The sequence below is a fragment of the Ascaphus truei genome, chromosome 2 (assembly GCF_040206685.1).
Source record: "Ascaphus truei isolate aAscTru1 chromosome 2, aAscTru1.hap1, whole genome shotgun sequence".
Classification (NCBI taxonomy): domain Eukaryota; kingdom Metazoa; phylum Chordata; class Amphibia; order Anura; family Ascaphidae; genus Ascaphus; species Ascaphus truei.
This window is the reverse complement of record NC_134484.1, coordinates 2,036,104-2,062,507: the sequence shown is the minus strand read 5'-3', so window position 1 is coordinate 2,062,507 and position 26,404 is coordinate 2,036,104. Positions and strand designations below refer to the sequence as shown.

At 52.7% G+C, this 26,404-nt stretch overlaps 1 protein-coding gene across 2 annotated transcripts in view; it reads right to left on the bottom strand.

The window, feature by feature from the left end:
* The window catches only part of LOC142474855 (5-oxoprolinase-like), a 170,997-nt gene that overhangs the window by 122,774 nt on the left and 21,819 nt on the right, over positions 1–26,404 (bottom strand). For both annotated transcript variants that reach the window (XM_075580995.1, XM_075581003.1), the window contains exons 2-3: positions 19,432–19,570; positions 13,791–13,903 (exon numbers count right to left, since the gene is read on the bottom strand). In XM_075580995.1, the coding sequence (XP_075437110.1) occupies positions 13,791–13,903; positions 19,432–19,570 (252 nt within the window). The remainder of the gene's footprint in view (positions 1–13,790; positions 13,904–19,431; positions 19,571–26,404) is intronic.

Sequence of the window (26,404 nt, the reverse complement as noted above, 5' to 3'; positions counted from 1 at the left end):
TGAAGCAGAGACAGAGGACGCGGGATACTGATTGAAGCAGAGACAGAGGACGCGGGATACTGATTGAAGCAGAGACAGAGGACGAGGGATACTGATTGAAGCAGAGACAGAGGACGCGGGATACTGATTGAAGCAGAGACCGAGGACGCGGGATACTGATTGAAGCAGAGACAGAGGACGAGGGATACTGATTGATGCAGAGACAGAGGACGAGGGATACTGATTGAAGCATAGACAGAGGACGAGGGATACTGATTGAAGCAGAGACAGAGGACGAGGGATACTGATTGAAGCAGAGACAGAGGACGAGGGATACTGATTGATGCAGAAACAGAGGACGAGGGATACTGATTGATGCAGAGAGAGAGGACGAGGGATACTGATTGAAGCAGAGACAGAGGACGAGGGATACTGATTGAAGCAGAGACAGAGGACGAGGGATACTGATTGAAGCAGAGACAGAGGACGAGGGATACTGATTGAAGCAGAGACAGAGGACGAGGGATACTGATTGAAGCATCGACTGAGGACGAGGGATACTGATTGAAGCAGAGACAGAGGACGAGGGATACTGATTGAAGCAGAGACAGAGGACGAGGGATACTGATTGAAGCAGAGACAGAGGACGAGGGGTACTGATTGATGCAGAGACAGAGAACGCGGGATACTGATTGATGCAGAGACAGAGGACGAGGGATACTGATTGATGCAGAGAGAGAGGACGAGGGATACTGATTGAAGCAGAGACAGAGGACGAGGGATACTGATTGAAGCAGAGACAGAGGACGAGGGATACTGATTGAAGCAGAGACAGAGGACGAGGGATACTGATTGAAGCAGAGACAGAGGACGAGGGATACTGATTGAAGCATCGACTGAGGACGAGGGATACTGATTGAAGCAGAGACAGAGGACGAGGGATACTGATTGAAGCAGAGACAGAGGACGAGGGATACTGATTGAAGCAGAGACAGAGGACGAGGGGTACTGATTGATGCAGAGACAGAGGACGCGGGATACTGATTGAAGCAGAGACAGAGGACGAGGGATACTGATTGAAGCAGAGACAGAGGACGAGGGATACTGATTGATGCAGAGACAGAGGACGAGGGATACTGATTGAAGCATCGACAGAGGACGAGGGATACTGATTGAAGCATAGACAGAGGACGAGGGACACTGATTGAAGCAGAGACAGAGGACGAGGGATACTGATTGAAGCAGAGACAGAGTACGCGGGATACTGATTGAAGCATCGACAGAGGACGAGGGATACTGATTGAAGCAGAGACAGAGGACGCGGGATACTGATTGAAGCATCGACAGAGGACGAGGGATACTGATTGAAGCAGAGACAGAGGACGAGGGATACTGATTGAAGCAGAGACAGAGGACGAGGGATACTGATTGATGCAGAGACAGAGGACGAGGGATACTGATTGATGCAGAGAGAGAGGACGAGGGATACTGATTGAAGCAGAGACAGAGGACGAGGGATACTGATTGATGCAGAGAGAGAGGACGAGGGATACTGATTGAAGCAGAGACAGAGGACGAGGGATACTGATTGAAGCAGAGACAGAGGACGAGGGATACTGATTGATGCAGAGAGAGAGGACGAGGGATACTGATTGAAGCAGAGACAGAGGACGAGGGATACTGATTGAAGCAGAGACAGAGGACGAGGGATACTGATTGATGCAGAGACAGAGGAAGAGGGATACTGATTGATGCAGAGACAGAGGACGCGGGATACTGATTGAAGCAGAGACAGAGGACGAGGGATACTGATTGATGCAGAGAGAGAGGACGAGGGATACTGATTGATGCAGAGACAGAGGACGAGGGATACTGATTTATGCAGAGACAGAGGACGAGGGATACTGATTGAAGCAGAGACAGAGGACGAGGGATACTGATTGAAGCACAGACAGAGGACGCGGGATACTGATTGAAGCAGAGACAGAGGACGAGGGATACTGATTGAAGCAGAGACAGAGGACGAGGGATACTGATTGAAGCAGAGACAGAGGACGAGGGATACTGATTGAAGCACAGACAGAGGACGCGGGATACTGATTGAAGCAGAGACAGAGGACGAGGGATACTGATTGAAGCAGAGACAGAGGACGAGGGATACTGATTGAAGCAGAGACAGAGGACGAGGGATACTGATTGCAGCAGAGACAGAGGACGAGGGGTACTGATTGAAGCCGAGACAGAGGACGAGGGATACTGATTGAAGCAGAGACAGAGGACGAGGGATACTGATTGCAGCAGAGACAGAGGACGAGGGGTACTGATTGAAGCCGAGACAGAGGACGAGGGGAACTGATTGAAGCAGAGACAGAGGACGCGGGATACTGATTGAAGCAGAGACAGAGGACGCGGGATACTGATTGAAGCAGAGACAGAGGACGAGGGATACTGATTGAAGCAGAGACAGAGGACGAGGGATACTGATTGAAGCAGAGACAGAGGACGAGGGATACTGATTGAAGCAGAGACAGAGGACGCGGGATACTGATTGAAGCAGAGACAGAGGACGAGGGATACTGATTGATGCAGAGAGACGACGAGGGATACTGATTGAGACAGAGACAGAGGACTAGGGATACTGATTGAATCAGAGACAAGGACGCGGGATACTGATTGAAGCAGAGACAGAGGACGAGGGATACTGATTGATGCAGAGAGAGAGGACGAGGGATACTGATTGAAGCAGAGACAGAGGACGAGGGATACTGATTGAAGCAGAGACAGAGGACGAGGGATACTGATTGATGCAGAGAGAGAGGACGAGGGATACTGATTGAAGCAGAGACAGAGGACGAGGGATACTGATTGAAGCAGAGACAGAGGACGAGGGATACTGATTGATGCAGAGACAGAGGAAGAGGGATACTGATTGATGCAGAGACAGAGGACGCGGGATACTGATTGAAGCAGAGACAGAGGACGAGGGATACTGATTGATGCAGAGAGAGAGGACGAGGGATACTGATTGATGCAGAGACAGAGGATGCGGGATACTGATTGAAGCAGAGACAGAGGACGAGGGATACTGATTGAAGCAGAGACAGAGGACGAGGGATACTGATTGATGCAGAGACAGAGGACGAGGGATACTGATTGAAGCAGAGACAGAGGACGAGGGATACTGATTGAAGCACAGACAGAGGACGCGGGATACTGATTGAAGCAGAGACAGAGGACGAGGGATACTGATTGAAGCAGAGACAGAGGACGAGGGATACTGATTGAAGCAGAGACAGAGGACGAGGGATACTGATTGAAGCACAGACAGAGGACGCGGGATACTGATTGAAGCAGAGACAGAGGACGAGGGATACTGATTGAAGCAGAGACAGAGGACGAGGGATACTGATTGAAGCAGAGACAGAGGACGAGGGATACTGATTGCAGCAGAGACAGAGGACGAGGGGTACTGATTGAAGCCGAGACAGAGGACGAGGGATACTGATTGAAGCAGAGACAGAGGACGAGGGATACTGATTGCAGCAGAGACAGAGGACGAGGGGTACTGATTGAAGCCGAGACAGAGGACGAGGGGAACTGATTGAAGCAGAGACAGAGGACGCGGGATACTGATTGAAGCAGAGACAGAGGACGCGGGATACTGATTGAAGCAGAGACAGAGGACGAGGGATACTGATTGAAGCAGAGACAGAGGACGAGGGATACTGATTGAAGCAGAGACAGAGGACGAGGGATACTGATTGAAGCAGAGACAGAGGACGCGGGATACTGATTGAAGCAGAGACAGAGGACGAGGGATACTGATTGATGCAGAGAGACGACGAGGGATACTGATTGAGACAGAGACAGAGGACTAGGGATACTGATTGAATCAGAGACAAGGACGCGGGATACTGATTGAAGCAGAGACAGAGGACGAGGGGTACTGATTGAAGCAGAGACAGAGGACGAGGGATACTGATTGAAGCAGAGACAGAGGACGCGGGATACTGATTGAAGCAGAGACAGAGGACGAGGGATACTGATTGAAGCAGAGAGAGAGGACGAGGGATACTGATTGAAGCAGAGACAGAGGACGAGGGATACTGATTGAAGCAGAGACAGAGGACGAGGGATACTGATTGAAGCAGAGACAGAGGACGAGGGATACTGATTGAAGCAGAGACAGAGGACGAGGGATACTGATTGAAGCAGAGACAGAGGATGCGGGATACTGATTGAAGCAGAGACAGAGGACGAGGGATACTGATTGATGCAGAGACAGAGGACGAGGGATACTGATTGAAGCAGAGACAGAGGACGAGGGATACTGATTGAAGCAGAGACAGAGGACGAGGGGAACTGATTGAAGCAGAGACAGAGGACGAGGGATACTGATTGAAGCAGAGACAGAGGATGCGGGATACTGATTGAAGCAGAGACAGAGGACGAGGGATACTGATTGATGCAGAGACAGAGGACGAGGGATACTGATTGAAGCAGAGACAGAGGACGAGGGATACTGATTGAAGCAGAGACAGAGGACGAGGGGAACTGATTGATGCAGAGACAGAGGACGAGGGATACTGATTGAAGCAGAGACAGAGGACGCGGGATACTGATTGAAGCAGAGACAGAGGACGAGGGATACTGATTGAAGCAGAGACAGAGGACGCGGGATACTGATTGAAGCAGAGACAGAGGACGCGGGATACTGATTGAAGCAGAGACAGAGGACGAGGGATACTGATTGAAGCAGAGACAGAGGACGCGGGATACTGATTGAAGCAGAGACCGAGGACGCGGGATACTGATTGAAGCAGAGACAGAGGACGAGGGATACTGATTGATGCAGAGACAGAGGACGAGGGATACTGATTGAAGCATAGACAGAGGACGAGGGATACTGATTGAAGCAGAGACAGAGGACGAGGGATACTGATTGAAGCAGAGACAGAGGACGAGGGATACTGATTGATGCAGAAACAGAGGACGAGGGATACTGATTGATGCAGAGAGAGAGGACGAGGGATACTGATTGAAGCAGAGACAGAGGACGAGGGATACTGATTGAAGCAGAGACAGAGGACGAGGGATACTGATTGAAGCAGAGACAGAGGACGAGGGATACTGATTGAAGCAGAGACAGAGGACGAGGGATACTGATTGAAGCATCGACTGAGGACGAGGGATACTGATTGAAGCAGAGACAGAGGACGAGGGATACTGATTGAAGCAGAGACAGAGGACGAGGAATACTGATTGAAGCAGAGACAGAGGACGAGGGGTACTGATTGATGCAGAGACAGAGAACGCGGGATACTGATTGATGCAGAGACAGAGGACGAGGGATACTGATTGATGCAGAGAGAGAGGACGAGGGATACTGATTGAAGCAGAGACAGAGGACGAGGGATACTGATTGAAGCAGAGACAGAGGACGAGGGATACTGATTGAAGCAGAGACAGAGAACGAGGGATACTGATTGAAGCATCGACTGAGGACGAGGGATACTGATTGAAGCAGAGACAGAGGACGAGGGATACTGATTGAAGCAGAGACAGAGGACGAGGGATACTGATTGAAGCAGAGACAGAGGACGAGGGGTACTGATTGATGCAGAGACAGAGGACGCGGGATACTGATTGAAGCAGAGACAGAGGACGAGGGATACTGATTGAAGCAGAGACAGAGGACGAGGGATACTGATTGATGCAGAGACAGAGGACGAGGGATACTGATTGAAGCATCGACAGAGGACGAGGGATACTGATTGAAGCATAGACAGAGGACGAGGGACACTGATTGAAGCAGAGACAGAGGACGAGGGATACTGATTGAAGCAGAGACAGAGTACGCGGGATACTGATTGAAGCATCGACAGAGGACGAGGGATACTGATTGAAGCAGAGACAGAGGACGCGGGATACTGATTGAAGCATCGACAGAGGACGAGGGATACTGATTGAAGCAGAGACAGAGGACGAGGGATACTGATTGAAGCAGAGACAGAGGACGAGGGATACTGATTGATGCAGAGACAGAGGACGAGGGATACTGATTGATGCAGAGAGAGAGGACGAGGGATACTGATTGAAGCAGAGACAGAGGACGAGGGATACTGATTGATGCAGAGAGAGAGGACGAGGGATACTGATTGAAGCAGAGACAGAGGACGAGGGATACTGATTGAAGCAGAGACAGAGGACGAGGGATACTGATTGATGCAGAGAGAGAGGACGAGGGATACTGATTGAAGCAGAGACAGAGGACGAGGGATACTGATTGAAGCAGAGACAGAGGACGAGGGATACTGATTGATGCAGAGACAGAGGAAGAGGGATACTGATTGATGCAGAGACAGAGGACGCGGGATACTGATTGAAGCAGAGACAGAGGACGAGGGATACTGATTGATGCAGAGAGAGAGGACGAGGGATACTGATTGATGCAGAGACAGAGGACGAGGGATACTGATTGATGCAGAGACAGAGGACGAGGGATACTGATTGAAGCAGAGACAGAGGACGAGGGATACTGATTGAAGCACAGACAGAGGACGCGGGATACTGATTGAAGCAGAGACAGAGGACGAGGGATACTGATTGAAGCAGAGACAGAGGACGAGGGATACTGATTGAAGCAGAGACAGAGGACGAGGGATACTGATTGAAGCACAGACAGAGGACGCGGGATACTGATTGAAGCAGAGACAGAGGACGAGGGATACTGATTGAAGCAGAGACAGAGGACGAGGGATACTGATTGAAGCAGAGACAGAGGACGAGGGATACTGATTGCAGCAGAGACAGAGGACGAGGGGTACTGATTGAAGCCGAGACAGAGGACGAGGGATACTGATTGAAGCAGAGACAGAGGACGAGGGATACTGATTGCAGCAGAGACAGAGGACGAGGGGTACTGATTGAAGCCGAGACAGAGGACGAGGGGAACTGATTGAAGCAGAGACAGAGGACGCGGGATACTGATTGAAGCAGAGACAGAGGACGCGGGATACTGATTGAAGCAGAGACAGAGGACGAGGGATACTGATTGAAGCAGAGACAGAGGACGAGGGATACTGATTGAAGCAGAGACAGAGGACGAGGGATACTGATTGAAGCAGAGACAGAGGACGCGGGATACTGATTGAAGCAGAGACAGAGGACGAGGGATACTGATTGATGCAGAGAGACGACGAGGGATACTGATTGAGACAGAGACAGAGGACTAGGGATACTGATTGAATCAGAGACAAGGACGCGGGATACTGATTGAAGCAGAGACAGAGGACGAGGGATACTGATTGATGCAGAGAGAGAGGACGAGGGATACTGATTGAAGCAGAGACAGAGGACGAGGGATACTGATTGAAGCAGAGACAGAGGACGAGGGATACTGATTGATGCAGAGAGAGAGGACGAGGGATACTGATTGAAGCAGAGACAGAGGACGAGGGATACTGATTGAAGCAGAGACAGAGGACGAGGGATACTGATTGATGCAGAGACAGAGGAAGAGGGATACTGATTGATGCAGAGACAGAGGACGCGGGATACTGATTGAAGCAGAGACAGAGGACGAGGGATACTGATTGATGCAGAGAGAGAGGACGAGGGATACTGATTGATGCAGAGACAGAGGATGCGGGATACTGATTGAAGCAGAGACAGAGGACGAGGGATACTGATTGAAGCAGAGACAGAGGACGAGGGATACTGATTGATGCAGAGACAGAGGACGAGGGATACTGATTGAAGCAGAGACAGAGGACGAGGGATACTGATTGAAGCACAGACAGAGGACGCGGGATACTGATTGAAGCAGAGACAGAGGACGAGGGATACTGATTGAAGCAGAGACAGAGGACGAGGGATACTGATTGAAGCAGAGACAGAGGACGAGGGATACTGATTGAAGCACAGACAGAGGACGCGGGATACTGATTGAAGCAGAGACAGAGGACGAGGGATACTGATTGAAGCAGAGACAGAGGACGAGGGATACTGATTGAAGCAGAGACAGAGGACGAGGGATACTGATTGCAGCAGAGACAGAGGACGAGGGGTACTGATTGAAGCCGAGACAGAGGACGAGGGATACTGATTGAAGCAGAGACAGAGGACGAGGGATACTGATTGCAGCAGAGACAGAGGACGAGGGGTACTGATTGAAGCCGAGACAGAGGACGAGGGGAACTGATTGAAGCAGAGACAGAGGACGCGGGATACTGATTGAAGCAGAGACAGAGGACGCGGGATACTGATTGAAGCAGAGACAGAGGACGAGGGATACTGATTGAAGCAGAGACAGAGGACGAGGGATACTGATTGAAGCAGAGACAGAGGACGAGGGATACTGATTGAAGCAGAGACAGAGGACGCAGGATACTGATTGAAGCAGAGACAGAGGACGAGGGATACTGATTGATGCAGAGAGACGACGAGGGATACTGATTGAGACAGAGACAGAGGACTAGGGATACTGATTGAATCAGAGACAAGGACGCGGGATACTGATTGAAGCAGAGACAGAGGACGAGGGGTACTGATTGAAGCAGAGACAGAGGACGAGGGATACTGATTGAAGCAGAGACAGAGGACGCGGGATACTGATTGAAGCAGAGACAGAGGACGAGGGATACTGATTGAAGCAGAGACAGAGGACGCGGGATACTGATTGAAGCAGAGACAGAGGACGAGGGATACTGATTGAAGCAGAGACAGAGGACGAGGGATACTGATTGAAGCAGAGACAGAGGACGAGGGATACTGATTGATGCAGAGACAGAGGATGCGGGATACTGATTGATGCAGAGACAGAGGACGAGGGGTACTGATTGAAGCAGAGACAAAGGACGAGGGATACTGATTGAAGCAGAGACAGAGGACGCGGGATACTGATTGAAGCAGAGACAGATGACGAGGGATACTGATTGAAGCAGAGACAGAGGACGAGGGATACTGATTGAAGCAGAGACAGAGGACGAGGGATACTGGTTGAAGCAGAGACAGAGGACGAGGGATACTGATTGAAGCAGAGACAGAGGACGAGGGATACTGATTGAAGCAGAGACAGAGGATGCGGGATACTGATTGAAGCAGAGACAGAGGATGCGGGATACTGATTGAAGCAGAGACAGAGGACACGGGATACTGATTGAAGCAGAGACAGAGGACGAGGGATACTGATTGAAGCAGAGACAGAGGACGAGGGATACTGATTGAAGCAGGGACAGAGGACGAGGGGTACTGATTGAAGCAGAGACAGAGGACGAGGGATACTGATTGAAGCAGAGACAGAGGACGAGGGATACTGATTGAAGCAGAGACAGAGGACGAGGGGTACTGATTGAAGCAGAGACAGAGGACGAGGGGTACTGATTGAAGCAGAGACAGAGGATGCGGGATACTGATTGAAGCAGAGACAGAGGACGAGGGATACTGATTGAAGCAGAGACAGAGGACGAGGGATACTGATTGAAGCAGGGACAGAGGACGAGGGGTACTGATTGAAGCAGAGACAGAGGACGAGGGATACTGATTGAAGCAGAGACAGAGGACGAGGGATACTGATTGAAGCAGAGACAGAGGACGAGGGGTACTGATTGAAGCAGAGACAGAGGACGAGGGGTACTGATTGAAGCAGAGACAGAGGACGAGGGGTACTGATTGAAGCAGAGACAGAGGACGCGGGGAACTGATTGCAGCAGAGACAGAGGACGAGGGATACTGATTGAAGCAGAGACAGAGGACGAGGGGTACTGATTGAAGCAGAGACAGAGGACGAGGGGTACTGATTGAAGCAGAGACAGAGGACGAGGGGTACTGATTGAAGCAGAGACAGAGGACGCGGGGAACTGATTGCAGCAGAGACAGAGGACGAGGGGTACTGATTGAAGCAGAGACAGAGGACGCGGGGAACTGATTGCAGCAGAGACAGAGGACGAGGGATACTGATTGATGCAGAGACAGAGGACGAGGGATACTGATTGAAGCAGAGACAGAGGACGAGGGATACTGATTGAAGCACAGACAGAGGACGCGGGATACTGATTGAAGCAGAGACAGAGGACGAGGGATACTGATTGAAGCAGAGACAGAGGACGAGGGATACTGATTGAAGCAGAGACAGAGGACGAGGGATACTGATTGAAGCACAGACAGAGGACGCGGGATACTGATTGAAGCAGAGACAGAGGACGAGGGATACTGATTGAAGCAGAGACAGAGGACGAGGGATACTGATTGAAGCAGAGACAGAGGACGAGGGATACTGATTGCAGCAGAGACAGAGGACGAGGGGTACTGATTGAAGCCGAGACAGAGGACGAGGGATACTGATTGAAGCAGAGACAGAGGACGAGGGATACTGATTGCAGCAGAGACAGAGGACGAGGGGTACTGATTGAAGCCGAGACAGAGGACGAGGGGAACTGATTGAAGCAGAGACAGAGGACGCGGGATACTGATTGAAGCAGAGACAGAGGACGCGGGATACTGATTGAAGCAGAGACAGAGGACGAGGGATACTGATTGAAGCAGAGACAGAGGACGAGGGATACTGATTGAAGCAGAGACAGAGGACGAGGGATACTGATTGAAGCAGAGACAGAGGACGCGGGATACTGATTGAAGCAGAGACAGAGGACGAGGGATACTGATTGATGCAGAGAGACGACGAGGGATACTGATTGAGACAGAGACAGAGGACTAGGGATACTGATTGAATCAGAGACAAGGACGCGGGATACTGATTGAAGCAGAGACAGAGGACGAGGGATACTGATTGATGCAGAGAGAGAGGACGAGGGATACTGATTGAAGCAGAGACAGAGGACGAGGGATACTGATTGAAGCAGAGACAGAGGACGAGGGATACTGATTGATGCAGAGAGAGAGGACGAGGGATACTGATTGAAGCAGAGACAGAGGACGAGGGATACTGATTGAAGCAGAGACAGAGGACGAGGGATACTGATTGATGCAGAGACAGAGGAAGAGGGATACTGATTGATGCAGAGACAGAGGACGCGGGATACTGATTGAAGCAGAGACAGAGGACGAGGGATACTGATTGATGCAGAGAGAGAGGACGAGGGATACTGATTGATGCAGAGACAGAGGATGCGGGATACTGATTGAAGCAGAGACAGAGGACGAGGGATACTGATTGAAGCAGAGACAGAGGACGAGGGATACTGATTGATGCAGACAGAGGACGAGGGATACTGATTGAAGCAGAGACAGAGGACGAGGGATACTGATTGAAGCACAGACAGAGGACGCGGGATACTGATTGAAGCAGAGACAGAGGACGAGGGATACTGATTGAAGCAGAGACAGAGGACGAGGGATACTGATTGAAGCAGAGACAGAGGACGAGGGATACTGATTGAAGCACAGACAGAGGACGCGGGATACTGATTGAAGCAGAGACAGAGGACGAGGGATACTGATTGAAGCAGAGACAGAGGACGAGGGATACTGATTGAAGCAGAGACAGAGGACGAGGGATACTGATTGCAGCAGAGACAGAGGACGAGGGGTACTGATTGAAGCCGAGACAGAGGACGAGGGATACTGATTGAAGCAGAGACAGAGGACGAGGGATACTGATTGCAGCAGAGACAGAGGACGAGGGGTACTGATTGAAGCCGAGACAGAGGACGAGGGGAACTGATTGAAGCAGAGACAGAGGACGCGGGATACTGATTGAAGCAGAGACAGAGGACGCGGGATACTGATTGAAGCAGAGACAGAGGACGAGGGATACTGATTGAAGCAGAGACAGAGGACGAGGGATACTGATTGAAGCAGAGACAGAGGACGAGGGATACTGATTGAAGCAGAGACAGAGGACGCAGGATACTGATTGAAGCAGAGACAGAGGACGAGGGATACTGATTGATGCAGAGAGACGACGAGGGATACTGATTGAGACAGAGACAGAGGACTAGGGATACTGATTGAATCAGAGACAAGGACGCGGGATACTGATTGAAGCAGAGACAGAGGACGAGGGATACTGATTGAAGCAGAGACAGAGGACGAGGGATACTGATTGAAGCAGAGACAGAGGACGAGGGATACTGATTGAAGCAGAGACAGAGGACGAGGGATACTGATTGAAGCAGAGACAGAGGACGCGGGATACTGATTGAAGCAGAGACAGAGGACGAGGGATACTGATTGAAGCAGAGACAGAGGACGCGGGATACTGATTGAAGCAGAGACAGAGGACGAGGGATACTGATTGAAGCAGAGACAGAGGACGAGGGATACTGATTGAAGCAGAGACAGAGGACGAGGGATACTGATTGATGCAGAGACAGAGGATGCGGGATACTGATTGATGCAGAGACAGAGGACGAGGGGTACTGATTGAAGCAGAGACAAAGGACGAGGGATACTGATTGAAGCAGAGACAGAGGACGCGGGATACTGATTGAAGCAGAGACAGATGACGAGGGATACTGATTGAAGCAGAGACAGAGGACGAGGGATACTGATTGAAGCAGAGACAGAGGACGAGGGATACTGGTTGAAGCAGAGACAGAGGACGAGGGATACTGATTGAAGCAGAGACAGAGGACGAGGGATACTGATTGAAGCAGAGACAGAGGATGCGGGATACTGATTGAAGCAGAGACAGAGGATGCGGGATACTGATTGAAGCAGAGACAGAGGACACGGGATACTGATTGAAGCAGAGACAGAGGACGAGGGATACTGATTGAAGCAGAGACAGAGGACGAGGGATACTGATTGAAGCAGGGACAGAGGACGAGGGGTACTGATTGAAGCAGAGACAGAGGACGAGGGATACTGATTGAAGCAGAGACAGAGGACGAGGGATACTGATTGAAGCAGAGACAGAGGACGAGGGGTACTGATTGAAGCAGAGACAGAGGACGAGGGGTACTGATTGAAGCAGAGACAGAGGATGCGGGATACTGATTGAAGCAGAGACAGAGGACGAGGGATACTGATTGAAGCAGAGACAGAGGACGAGGGATACTGATTGAAGCAGGGACAGAGGACGAGGGGTACTGATTGAAGCAGAGACAGAGGACGAGGGATACTGATTGAAGCAGAGACAGAGGACGAGGGATACTGATTGAAGCAGAGACAGAGGACGAGGGGTACTGATTGAAGCAGAGACAGAGGACGAGGGGTACTGATTGAAGCAGAGACAGAGGACGAGGGGTACTGATTGAAGCAGAGACAGAGGACGCGGGGAACTGATTGCAGCAGAGACAGAGGACGAGGGATACTGATTGAAGCAGAGACAGAGGACGAGGGGTACTGATTGAAGCAGAGACAGAGGACGAGGGGTACTGATTGAAGCAGAGACAGAGGACGAGGGGTACTGATTGAAGCAGAGACAGAGGACGCGGGGAACTGATTGCAGCAGAGACAGAGGACGAGGGATACTGATTGAAGCAGAGACAGAGGACGAGGGATACTGATTGCAGCAGAGACAGAGGACGAGGGATACTGATTGAAGCAGAGACAGAGGACGAGGGATACTGATTGAAGCAGAGACAGAGGACGCGGGGAACTGATTGCAGCAGAGACAGAGGACGAGGGGTACTGATTGAAGCAGAGACAGAGGACGCGGGGAACTGATTGCAGCAGAGACAGAGGACGAGGGATACTGATTGAAGCAGAGACAGAGGACGAGGGATACTGATTGAAGCAGAGACAGAGGACGAGGGATACTGATTGAAGCAGAGACAGAGGACGAGGGATAGTGATTGAAGCAGAGATAGCTATGAGGAGGAAGTGAATATCCGAACATCCAGTACCTGTTTTTGTCGATGATGATGGCCGGTCCGGGAATGGTGTGATCACACGCCAGGTCCTGCAGCAGGTAGACGTGGGCGTCCTTGTATCCATCTTCAAAGTAGCATTTAGTGACCTGAATAGTGGAGACAGGAGATAATGGGCAGAGAGAGGACGGGGGTAGGGAATGGGCAGAGGGCAGGACGGGGGTAGGGAATGGGCAGAGAGAGGACGGGGGTAGGGAATGGGCAGAGAGAGGACGGGGGTAGGGAATGGGCAGAGAGAGGACGGGGGTAGGGAATGGGCAGAGAGCTGGATGGGGGCAGGGAATGGTCAGAGAGAGGACGGGGGTAGGGAATGGGCAGAGAGAGGACGGGGGGCAGGGAATGGGCAGAGAGCTGGACGGGGGTAGGGAATGGGCAGAGAGCTGGATGGGGGCAGGGAATGGGCAGAGAGAGGACGGGGGTAGGGAATGGGCAGAGAGAGGACGGGGGTAGGGAATGGGCAGAGAGAGGACTGGGGTAGGGAATGGGCAGAGAGAGGACGGGGGTAGAGAATGGGCAGAGAGAGGACGGGGTAAGGAATGGGCAGAGAGAGGACGGGGGTAGGGAATGGGCAGAGGGCAGGACGGGGGTAGGGAATGGGCAGAGAGAGGACGGGGGTAGGGAATGGGCAGAGAGCTGGACGGGGGTAGGGAATGGGCAGAGAGAGGAAGGGGTTAGGGAATGGGCAGAGAGAGGACTGGGGTAGGGAATGGGCAGAGAGAGGACGGGGGGCAGGGAATGGGCAGAGAGAGGACGGGGTAAGGAATGGGCAGAGAGAGGACGGGGGCAGGGAATGGGCAGAGAGAGGACGGGGGTAGGGAATGGGCAGAGAGAGGACGGGGGTAGGGAATGGGCAGAGAGAGGACGGGGGTAGGGAATGGGCAGAGAGCTGGACGGGGGCAGGGAATGGGCAGAGAGAGGACGGGGGTAGGGAATGGGCAGAGAGAGGATGGGGGTAGGGAATGGGCAGAGAGAGGACGGGGGTAGGGAATGGGCAGAGAGAGGACGGGGTAAGGAATGGGCAGAGAGAGGACGGGGGTAGGGAATGGGCAGAGGGCAGGACGGGGGTAGGGAATGGGCAGAGAGAGGACGGGGGTAGGGAATGGGCAGAGAGCTGGACGGGGGTAGGGAATGGGCAGAGAGAGGACGGGGGTAGGGAATGGGCAGAGAGAGGACGGGGGTAGGGAATGGGCAGAGAGAGGACGGGGGTAGGGAATGGGCAGAGAGAGGAAGGGGGGCAGGGAATGGGCAGAGAGAAGATGGGGTAAGGAATGGGCAGAGAGAGGACGGGGGCAGGGAATGGGCAGAGAGCAGGACGGGGGTAGGGAATGGGCAGAGAGAGGACGGGGGTAGGGAATGGACAGAGAGAGGACGGGGGTAGGGAATGGGCAGAGAGCTGGATGGGGGTAGGGAATGGGCAGAGAGAGGACGGGGGTAGGGAATGGGCAGAGAGAGGATGGGGGTAGGGAATGGGCAGAGAGAGGACGGGGGTAGGGAATGGGCAGAGAGAGGACCTGGGTAGGGAATGGGCAGAGAGAGGACGGGGGTAGGGAATGGGCAGAGAGAGGACGGGGGTAGGGAATGGGCAGAGGGCAGGACGGGGGTAGGGAATGGGCAGAGGGCAGGACGGGGGTAGGGAATGGGCAGAGAGAGGACGGGGGTAGGGAATGGGCAGAGAGAGGATGGGGGCAGTGAATGGGCAGAGAGAGGACGGGGGTAGGGAATGGGCAGAGAGAGCACGGGGGTAGGGAATGGGCAGAGAGAGGACGGGGGTAGGGAATGGGCAGAGAGCAGGACGGGGGTAGGGAATGGGCAGAGAGAGGACGGGGGTAGGGAATGGGCAGAGAGAGGACGGGGGTAGGGAATGGGCAGAGAGAGGACGGGGGCAGGGAATGGGCAGAGAGAGGACGGGGTAGGGAATGGGCAGAGAGAGGACGGGGGTAGGGAATGGGCAGAGAGCAGGACGGGGGTAGGGAATGGGCAGAGGGCAGGACGGGGTAGGGAATGGGCAGAGGGCAGGACGGGGGTAGGGAATGGGCAGGGGGCAGGGCGGGGGTAGGGAATGGGCAGAGGGCAGGGCGGGGGTAGCGAATGGGCACAGAGCTGGATGGGGGTAGGGAATGGGCACAGAGCTGGATGGGGTAGGAAATGGGCACAGAGCTGGATGGGGGTAGGGAATGGGCAGAGGGCATGGCACAGGCAAATAGCAAGGAATGGGCAGATGGGAAAGCAGAGGGCAGAGTATCGGCTCAGGGCTGAAGCGCTACCCCTGGGTTCAGCGACTCCTTCCATTCCTGCGGTGATGGCTGTTTGGGCAGAATGGCAAAGAGCACAGCATAGGCATGGGCAGAGGGCAGTGTGTGGGCAGAGGGAATGGTATAGGTAGAAGGTGGGGTCCATCATGTATCCCCATTAGACATGCCTTAGCATTGTTCTGCACTGACACACACTGCTCGGTGATTTCACTACAACACTTTGTTCTGCTGCGCCCATTACAGGAAGGGGTTAAGGACGGAGCAGAGGAGCAGATACAGGAAGGGGTTAAGGACGGAGCAGAGGAGCAGATACAGGAAGGGGTTAAGGACAGAGCAGAGGCGCAGATACAGGAAGGGGTTAAGGACGGAGCAGAGGAGCAGATACAGGAAGGGGTTAAGTACAGAGCAGAGGCGCAGATACAGGAAGGGGTTAAGGACGGAGCAGAGGCGCAGATACAGGAAGGGGTTAAGGACGGAGCAGAGGCGCAGATACAGGAAGGGGTTAAGGACGGAGCAGAGGCGCAGATACAGGAAGGGGTTAAGGACGGAGCAGAGGAGCAGATACAGGAAGGGGTTAAGGACAGAGCAGAGGCGCAGATACAGGAAGGGGTTAAGGACAGAGCAGAGGAGCAGATACAGGAAGGGGTTAAGGACGGAGCAGAGGAGCAGATACAGGAAGGGGTTAAGGACAGAGCAGAGGCGCAGATACAGGAAGGGGTTAAGGACGGAGCAGAGGCGCAGATACAGGAAGGGGTTAAGGACGGAGCAGAGGCGCGGATACAGGAAGGGGTTAAGGACGGAGCAGAGGCGCAGATACAGGAAGGGGTTAAGGACGGAGCAGAGGCGCAGATACAGGAAGGGGTTAAGGATGGAGCAGAGGCGCAGATACAGGAAGGGGTTAAGGACGGAGCAGAGGAGCGGATACAGGAAGGGGTTAAGGACGGAGCAGAGGCGCGGATACAGGAAGGGGTTAAGGACGGAGCAGAGGCGCAGATACAGGAAGGGGTTAAGGACGGAGCAGAGGCGCAGATACAGGAAGGGGTTAAGCATGGAGCAGAGACGCAGATACAGGAGGGGGTTAAGGACGGAGCAGAGGCGCAGATACAGGAAGGGGTTAAGGACGGAGCAGAGACGCAGATACAGGAAGGGGTTAAGGACAGAGCAGAGGCGCGGATACAGGAAGGGGTTAAGGACGGATCAGAGGCGCGGATACAGGAAGGGGTTAAGGACGGAGCAGAGGCGCAGATACAGGAAGGGGTTAAGGACGGAGCAGAGGCGCAGATACAGGAAGGGGTTAAGGACGGAGCAGAGGCGCAGATACAGGAAGGGGTTAAGGACGGAGCAGAGGCGCAGATACAGGGAGGGGTTAAGGACGGAGCAGAGGCGCAGATACAGGATGGGGTTAAGGACGGAGCAGAGGCGCAGATACAGGAAGGGGTTAAGGACGGAGCAGAGGCGCAGATACAGGAGGGGGTTAAGGACGGAGCAGAGGAGCAGATACAGGAAGGGGTTAAGGACAGAGCAGAGGCGCAGATACAGGAAGGGGTTAAGGACGGAGCAGAGGCGCGGATACAGGAAGGGGTTAAGGACGGAGCAGAGGCGCAGATACAGGAAGGGGTTAAGGACGGAGCAGAGGCGCAGATACAGGAAGGGGTTAAGGACGGAGCAGAGGCGCAGATACAGGAAGGGGTTAAGGACGGATCAGAGGCGCGGATACAGGAAGGGGTTAAGGACGGAGCAGAGGCGCAGATACAGGAAGGGGTTAAGGACGGAGCAGAGGCGCAGATACAGGAAGGGGTTAAGGACGGATCAGAGGCGCGGATACAGGAAGGGGTTAAGGACGGATCAGAGGCGCAGATACAGGAAGGGGTTAAGGACGGAGCAGAGGCGCGGATACAGGAAGGGGTTAAGGACGGAGCAGAGGCGCAGATACAGGAAGGGGTTAAGGACGGAGCAGAGGCGCAGATACAGGAAGGGGTTAAGGACGGAGCAGAGGAGCAGATACAGGAAGGGGTTAAGGACAGAGCAGAGGAGCAGATACAGGAAGGGGTTAAGGACGGAGCAGAGGCGCAGATACAGGAAGAGGTTAAGGACGGAGCAGAGGCGCAGATACAGGAAGGGGTTAAGGACGGAGCAGAGGCGCAGATACAGGAAGGGGTTAATGACGGAGCAGAGGCGCAGATACAGGAAGGGGTTAAGGACGGAGCAGAGGAGCAGATACAGGAAGGGGTTAAGGACGGAGCAGAGGCGCGGATACAGGAAGGGGTTAAGGACGGAGCAGAGGCGCAGATACAGGAAGGGGTTAAGGACGGAGCAGAGGCGCAGATACAGGAAGGGGTTAAGGACGGAGCAGAGGCGCAGATACAGGAAGGGGTTAAGGACGGAGCAGAGGAGCAGATACAGGAAGGGGTTAAGGACGGAGCAGAGGAGCAGACACAGGAAGGGGTTAAGGACGGAGCAGAGGCGCAGATACAGGAAGGGGTTAAGGACGGAGCAGAGGCGCGGATACAGGAAGGGGTTAAGGACGGAGCAGAGGCGCAGATACAGGAAGGGGTTAAGGACGGAGCAGAGGCGCAGATACAGGAAGGGGTTAAGGACGGAGCAGAGGCGCAGATACAGGAAAGGGTTAAGGACGGAGCAGAGGCGCGGATACAGGAAGGGGTTAAGGACGGAGCAGAGGCGCAGATACAGGAAGGGGTTAAGGACGGAGCAGAGGCGCAGATACAGGAAGGGGTTAAGGACGGAGCAGAGGCGCAGATACAGGAAGGGGTTAAGGACGGAGCAGAGGAGCAGATACAGGAAGGGGTTAAGGACGGAGCAGAGGAGCAAATACAGGAAGGGGTTAAGGACGGAGCAGAGGCGCAGATACAGGAAGGGGTTAAGGACGGAGCAGAGGCGCGGATACAGGAAGGGGTTAAGGACGGAGCAGAGGCGCAGATACAGGAAGGGGTTAAGGACGGAGCAGAGGCGCAGATACAGGAAGGGGTTAAGGACGGAGCAGAGGCGCAGATACAGGAAAGGGTTAAGGACGGAGCAGAGGCGCGGATACAGGAAGGGGTTAAGGACGGAGCAGAGGCGCAGATACAGGAAGGGGTTAAGGACGGAGCAGAGGCGCAGATACAGGAAGGGGTTAAGCACGGAGCAGAGGCGCAGATACAGGAAGGGGTTAAGGACGGAGCAGAGGCGCGGATACAGGAAGGGGTTAAGGACTGAGCAGAGGCGCAGATACAGGAAGGGGTTAAGGACGGAGCAGAGGCGCAGATACAGGAAGGGGTTAAGGACGGAGCAGAGGCGTAGATACAGGAAGGGGTTAAGGACGGAGCAGAGGCGCGGATACAGGAACATGGTAGTGAGGAGACCCTTACAGTCTCCACTCGGGCCGGCTGCCCGCTGGGCTGGATGCGGGTTTCACAGCGTATCCCGGTACTGCCTGTCCCTCGCACCCGGATGTCGTCCACTACAACAGCCCGAGATGGGATAGTGAAGCCAAATTCCTTCAGGTACCTGTGGGAAGGTCAGGAGAGGTCACGACAGGCACCCGGCAAATCAACATTTCCTTTGTGTTCTTGGTGCTCAGATCACCCTGTGGAATGGCTGGACGCTGGGTACAGAGGCGCCATTTTGTTTTCCCATACAGGGTGCCTGGGATATACCCATGTTTGCAGTGGCTGGCTGCGCCTTCTGTAGCGTAAGGGTTCAGCCGAAAACAGGTGTGGTCTGATTCTTTGAACAACAACAAACAGCAGCAAATGGCGCACAGCCAGGGAGCCAGGTGGAGTAAAAGTAAATGTCCTTTATTCCAGTGCATGACTGGTAACAAAAAAAACCCCCATGGGGACAAAAGTGCACCTCCTACGCGTTTCGGACCGGTAGGTCCTTTATCAAGGGGTCTGGAGGTGTGCTTTTGTCCCCATGGACATTTAGGACATAAAGGACATTTACTTTTACTCCACCTGGCTCCCTGGCTGTGCGCCATTTGCTGCTGTTTGTTGCTGTTCTCGGATTTACCTTCATGGCTGACACGCCACAACTACCTGCTTTGGGGTACACAGGAGTGGGTAAGAGACATTATTCTTGACTGTAATAGTTGAGTACTTGGATGCTATATTTCCCATAGTGACTCACAGGTCATTTCATACATATACCCACTCCTTATATCCAACATTGGAGTTCTTATTTACTCATTATTCTATTGAATGGAGTGTCACTGGGTGGAGCACCCCATTTGTTTTTCTACTATAGGAAGTTTGTTCCCCAGTATAGCGCCATTGCTAAACCCCTGACTGACTTGACCCAGAAGCGACTGTCTGTGCTGGTAGTCTGGTCTCCAGCCTGTGAAGCTGCATTTCAGGCTTTGAAGACTGCACTAGCCAGCGCTCCTATACTGGCCGCTCCAGATTATTCCAAGAAGTTTCTGGTGCAGACTGATGCCTCGGACTTTGGTATTGGGGCTGTGTTCAGCCAGGTGGGGGACGGGGGCAGTGAGCATCCCGTGGTTTACCTGAGCCGCAAGCTGCTGTCCAGAGAAGTGGCCTATGCCACTATTGAGGAGTGTCTGGCCATAGTATGGGCTCTCAAGAAGTTACAGCCTTATCTCTATGGCAGACACTTCACTGTTATCACTGACCATAACCCCCTAAGTTGGTTGCAGAGGGTGTCGGGAGAGAATGCCAAGCTCCTGCGCTGGAGCCTGGCCTTGCAAGAATGTGACTTCACCATTCAGCACAAGAAAGGCAGTGAGCATGGGAACGCTGATGGCCTCTCCCGGCAGGACAATCCCCAAGACCTAATGACTTCAAAAACCCTCCGGTCAGCCCAACCACCAGAGGAGGTGGCCAGGGCAAACCTTGGGCTTTGAGTGGGGGAGAAGTTATAAACGCCTGTGACGGGAGACGCACTTAATAACACATTTATATTTCGTGGGTCCTGATTGAGCAGAACAGGTTGAGCAAAATAAACTGAGATTTATTCCCTTGATAGGCAAACACACGACAACTGCAGAATACACTTAATAATTACACATACTGGTATAGGAACAGGGGATAATGTCCAGAAAGGTGCAAAGCACCAGAAGATTGTCCTTTAAAAAGTAGTCCTTTTGCAAATTGCCAAATAAATAGCCAGTCCAATCCTTCTGTGAAAGTGCAAAGTCTTTTCTGGTTCTTTGGGGTTTGTTCTGGAATCCCCAGGGCAAACGAAATCCTGAAGCAGGGCTAGTTTCCTTGTTGCGATGTTTTTAACCCCTTGCGTTCTGGAATCGTAGCCGCTGTACTTAGATCTTATCCGCTTGAAGAAATCAGGTAACAACAGCAACAACAACAACACAGCAACAACACAGGAACAACACAGGAATGAGGGGTACAGGCCTTTTTAAGGACAAGGGCCTGTGAAGTGTTACATTAGCCTCATCCCATTGGCAAGGAATTATCTTCCTCCTATCAGAACATGCCATGTCACATGGGCAAATCCTACAGCCAGCCCAGGTAACTCTGAGCATGCTCAGTAAGCAGCTTGGTAGCACTGCTAAGTAAAAAGGGGCCCCTCATTTCTGGGGACGCAATGTCTGGAGTTTGGTCCCAAGGTGTGAAATATCTAGGATGAGTAACAGTCTCTGCTACTCAGAAACATCCTGATTAAGTGACACTGTAAGACTCTGGGGTCTTTCATCCCCCCCATACGTCCCTAGACCCATCGGCATCTCCCACCAGGGGGCTCATGTATGCATAACATTTGTTCCTTAATGCATTACAAAGGCAGGCAGAAAAAAAATAGCATCCTGCCGGTACATTTTAAAACTGCAATAGAAAGGCACTTCAACAAAAATATATGTTTCCCTTATGACAAAGTTATATTTTTAATATGTGTGGGCTTGGGGGGTTACACTGAGGCTGCACACCAAAAATCAGGGTGCTGACTCACTCTGTTCCTAAATTAGCAGTCTTAATGGAACAGCCCCTGTTATTCAGCACTGCAGGTAGTGACTAGACTGCAAAAAGTGGACAACAATGCATAGAGGGGAGAATGGCACATGGGAACAGCATATAAAATTAACCCCTTCATCCCCAATACGAAATAGGGGTAACCAGCTGAGCACACTGCCTTTATTAATACGATGATTACCCCCATTTTCGCCAGTTACATCATCATTTGCACAGCTACACACACTGCGCCAGTTTGTCGTGTGTTTTTATATATATATATATATATAAACTATATCACGACAACCACAACTGAAGTTGAGTTGTGTTCTAACACTGCAGCACTAATAACAGCACCCTCCTGCTATACGTAGTTTTAAATAACTACAAATACACACAATAAATATATGACAGCTTTATTTGCACGTGTAGATTTATTAATTGTAGGAATATTAAATGTTATGTTTTAAACAGCCCAGGTGTGCACCATTAAACAGCCCAGGTGTGCACCATTACACAGCCCAGGTGTGCACCATTACACAGTCCAGGTGTGCACCAATACACAGCCCAGGTGTGCACCATTACACAGCCCCGGTATGCACCATACACAGCCCCGGTGTGCACCCTTACACAGCCCGGGTGTGCACCATTACACAGCCCGGGTGTGCACCATTACACAGCCCGGGTGTGCACCATTACACAGCCCGGGTGTGCACCATTACACAGCCCAGGTGTGCACCATTACACAGCCCGGGTGTGCACCATTACACAGCCCAGGTGTGCACCATTACACAGTCCAGGTGTGCACCATTACACAGCCCAGGTTTGCACCTTACACAGCCCAGGTGTGCACCATTACACAGCCCAGGTGTGCACCATTACACAGCCCAGGTGTGCACCATTACACAGCCCCGGTGTGCACCATTACACAGCCCCGGTGTGCACCCTTACACAGCCCGGTTGTGCACCATTACACAGCCCGGGTGTGCACCATTAAACAGCCCAGGTGTGCACCATTAAACAGCCCCGGTGTGCACCATTTAACAGCCTTGGTGTGCACCATTTAAGAGCCCCGGTGTGCACCATTTAACAGCCCCGGTGTGCACCATTAAACAGCCCAGGTGTGCACCATTAAACAGCCCCGGTGTGCACCATTTAACAGCCTTGGTGTGCACCATTTAAGAGCCCCGGTGTGCACCATTTAACAGCCCCGGTGTGCACCATTAAACAGCCCGGGTGTGCACCATTAAACAGCCCGGGTGTGCACCATTTAACAGCCCCAGTGTGCACCATTTAACAGCCCCGGTGTGCACCATTTAACAGCCCCGGTGTGCACCATTTAACAGCCCCGGTGTGCACCATTTAACCATTTAACAGCCCCGGTGTGCACCATTTAACAGCCCAGGTGTGCGCCATTAAACAGCCCGGCTGTGCACCATTAAACAGCCCGGGTGTGCACCATTACACAGCCCCGGTGTGCACCATTACACAGCCCAGGTGTGCACCATTACACAGCCCAGGTGTGCACCATTAAACAGCCCAGGTGTGCAGCATTAAACAGCCCAACCGTGCAGCATTAAACAGCCCAGGTGTGCAGCATTAAACAGCCCAGGTGTGCAGCATTAAACAGCCCAGGCGTGCAGCATTAAACAGCCCAGGCGTGCACCATTACACAGCCCAGGCGTGCACCATTAAACAGCCCAGGCGTGCACCATTACACAGCCCAGGTGTGCACCATTACACAGCCCAGGTGTGCACCATTACACAGCCCAGGTGTGCACCATTAAACAGCCCCGGTGTGCACCATTAAACAGCCCCGGTGTGCACCATTACACAGCCCGGGTGTGCACCTTACACAGCCCAGGTGTGCACCATTAAACAGCCCCAATGTGCAGCATTAAACAGCCCAGGTGTGCACCATTACACAGCCCGGGTGTGCACCATTACACAGCCCAGGTGTGCAGCATTAAACAGCCCAGGTGTGCACCATTACACAGCCCGGGTGTGCACCATTAAACAGCGCAGGTGTGCACCATTACACAGCCCGGGTGTGCACCATTACACAGCCCAGACGTGCACCATTAAACAGCCCAGGCGTGCACTATTACACAGCCCCGGTGTGCACCATTACACAGCCCAGGTGTGCACCATTAAACAGCCCAGGTGTGCACCATTAAACAGCCCAGGTGTGCACCATTACACAGCCCGGGTGTGCACCATTAAACAGCCCCGATGTGCAGCATTAAACAGCCCAGGTGTGCACCATTACACAGCCCAGGTGTGCACCATTACACAGCCCGGGTGTGCACCATTACACAGCCCAGGTGTGCACCATTACACAGCCCAGGTGTGCACCATTACACAGCCCAGGTGTGCACCATTAAACAGCCCCGGTGTGCAGCATTAAACAGCCCCGGTGTGCAGCATTAAACAGCCCCGGTGTGCACCATTACACAGCCCAGGCGTGCACCATTACACAGCCCCGGTGTGCACCTTACACAGCCCAGGTGTGCACCATTACACAGCCCGTGTGTGCACCATTACACAGCCCAGGTGTGCATCATTACACAGCCCAGGTGTGCACCATTACACAGCCCCGGTGTGCACCATTACACAGCCCAGGTGTGCAGCCTTAAACAGCCCAGGCGTGCACCATTACACAGCCCAGGTGTGCACCATTACACAGCCCAGGTGTGCATCATTACACAGCCCAGGTGTGCAGCATTAAACAGCCCAGGTGTGCACCATTACACAGCCCAGGTGTGCACCATTACACAGCCCGGGTGTGCACCATTAAACAGCCCGGGTGTGCACCATTACACAGCCCGGGTGTGCACCATTACACAGCCCGGGTGTGCACCATTACACAGCCCGGGTGTGCACCATTACACAGCCCCGGTGTGCACCATTACACAGCCCCGATGTGCAGCATTAAACAGCCCAGGTGTGCACCATTACACAGCCCAGGTGTGCCCCATTACACAGCCCAGGTGTGCCCCATTACACAGCCCAGGTGTGCACCATTACACAGCCCCGGTGTGCACCATTACACAGCCCAGGTGTGCACCTTACACAGCCCCGGTGTGCACCATTAAACAGCCCTGATGTGCAGCATTAAACAGCCCCGGCGTGCACCATTACACAGCGCAGGTGTGCAGCATTAAATAGCCCAGGTGTGCACCATTAAACAGCCCAGGCTCTCTGTGTGTGTGTGTGTGTGTGTGTGTGTGTGTGTGTGTGTGTGTGTGTGTGTGTGTGTGTGTGTGTGTGTGTGTGTGTGTGTGTGTGTGTTACTGTGTGTGTGTGTTACGTGGTGTGTGGTGTGTGGTGTGTGTGTGTGTGTGTGTGGTGTGTGTGTGTGGTGTGTGGTGTGTGGTGTGTGGTGTGTGGTGTGTGGTGTGTGGTGTGTGGTGTGTGTGTGTGTGTGTGTGTGTGTGTGTGTGTGTGTGTGTGTGTGTGTGTGTGTGTGTGTGTGTGTGATATTTTCTACCTATAGTTTTATATTGATACTGTATAGTTGTATATTATTGGGAATACACACACCTACAGATGTAATATATATGTTCACTGGAAGGTACGGGCCTCCCTTGTATTTCCTGCTTGCGGTTAAGGGACAGTGCTTCTGATTTTGCACAGTTTATAGTGAGACCTGATACTTTGCTATACAGTATGTCCCTATGGCTTCTATAAGGGCTGGCATTGCGATGTAGGCGTTTGCGATGAATAGAAGCATATCGTCTGCGGAAGCTGCTACTGTTAGTTTCCCGTCTCCTATTTGGATTGCTGTTTTTTAGGTATTTAGGGCCTCATGCAGAGAGCAGCGGTAATGTGAATAGCGGCATTTATTGGAGAGAAATGCCTGTAGAACGGCAGGTACTGGCGAGTTTTAAAAAAAGCGCCATTTTTTTTATTTTTTTTGTGTTTCTCGCCGAGCTACCGGAGAGAACCTAAATTTCCCCTGTTCTAAAAATATCCATATTCAGAAAGGCGCGATCGCCATCTAGTGGCTGATCGCGCCAATAACATGGAGAGAAATTCTCTATTTACCTCCGCCAAAAAAAGTTGGCAGGAGGCTGGCCAGAGGGAGAAGAAAAAAAAAAAACGCGATTTTTTTCCCAACAGTTTCAACAGCGCTCATAGCGCTCATAGCGCTGGTTGAAACTCTCCATATGCAGAAAGGCAGTTTTATGCCCTTTCTGCATATGGAGAAAAAAACTCTCCAATAAAGCTAAATTTTTTTGAACTCTCCAATTTAATCTAGCGCTGCTCTCTGCATGAGGCCCATAATCAGAGGATGTAAAGCTATATGCTTCTTCCATCCTTAATTCCCACCTCCCTGCCGTGTCCCTCTCCCCTCTCCACACGTCTCTCCTCTTCCTCCTTCCTTAATTCCCACCTCCCTGCAGTGTCCCTCTCCCCT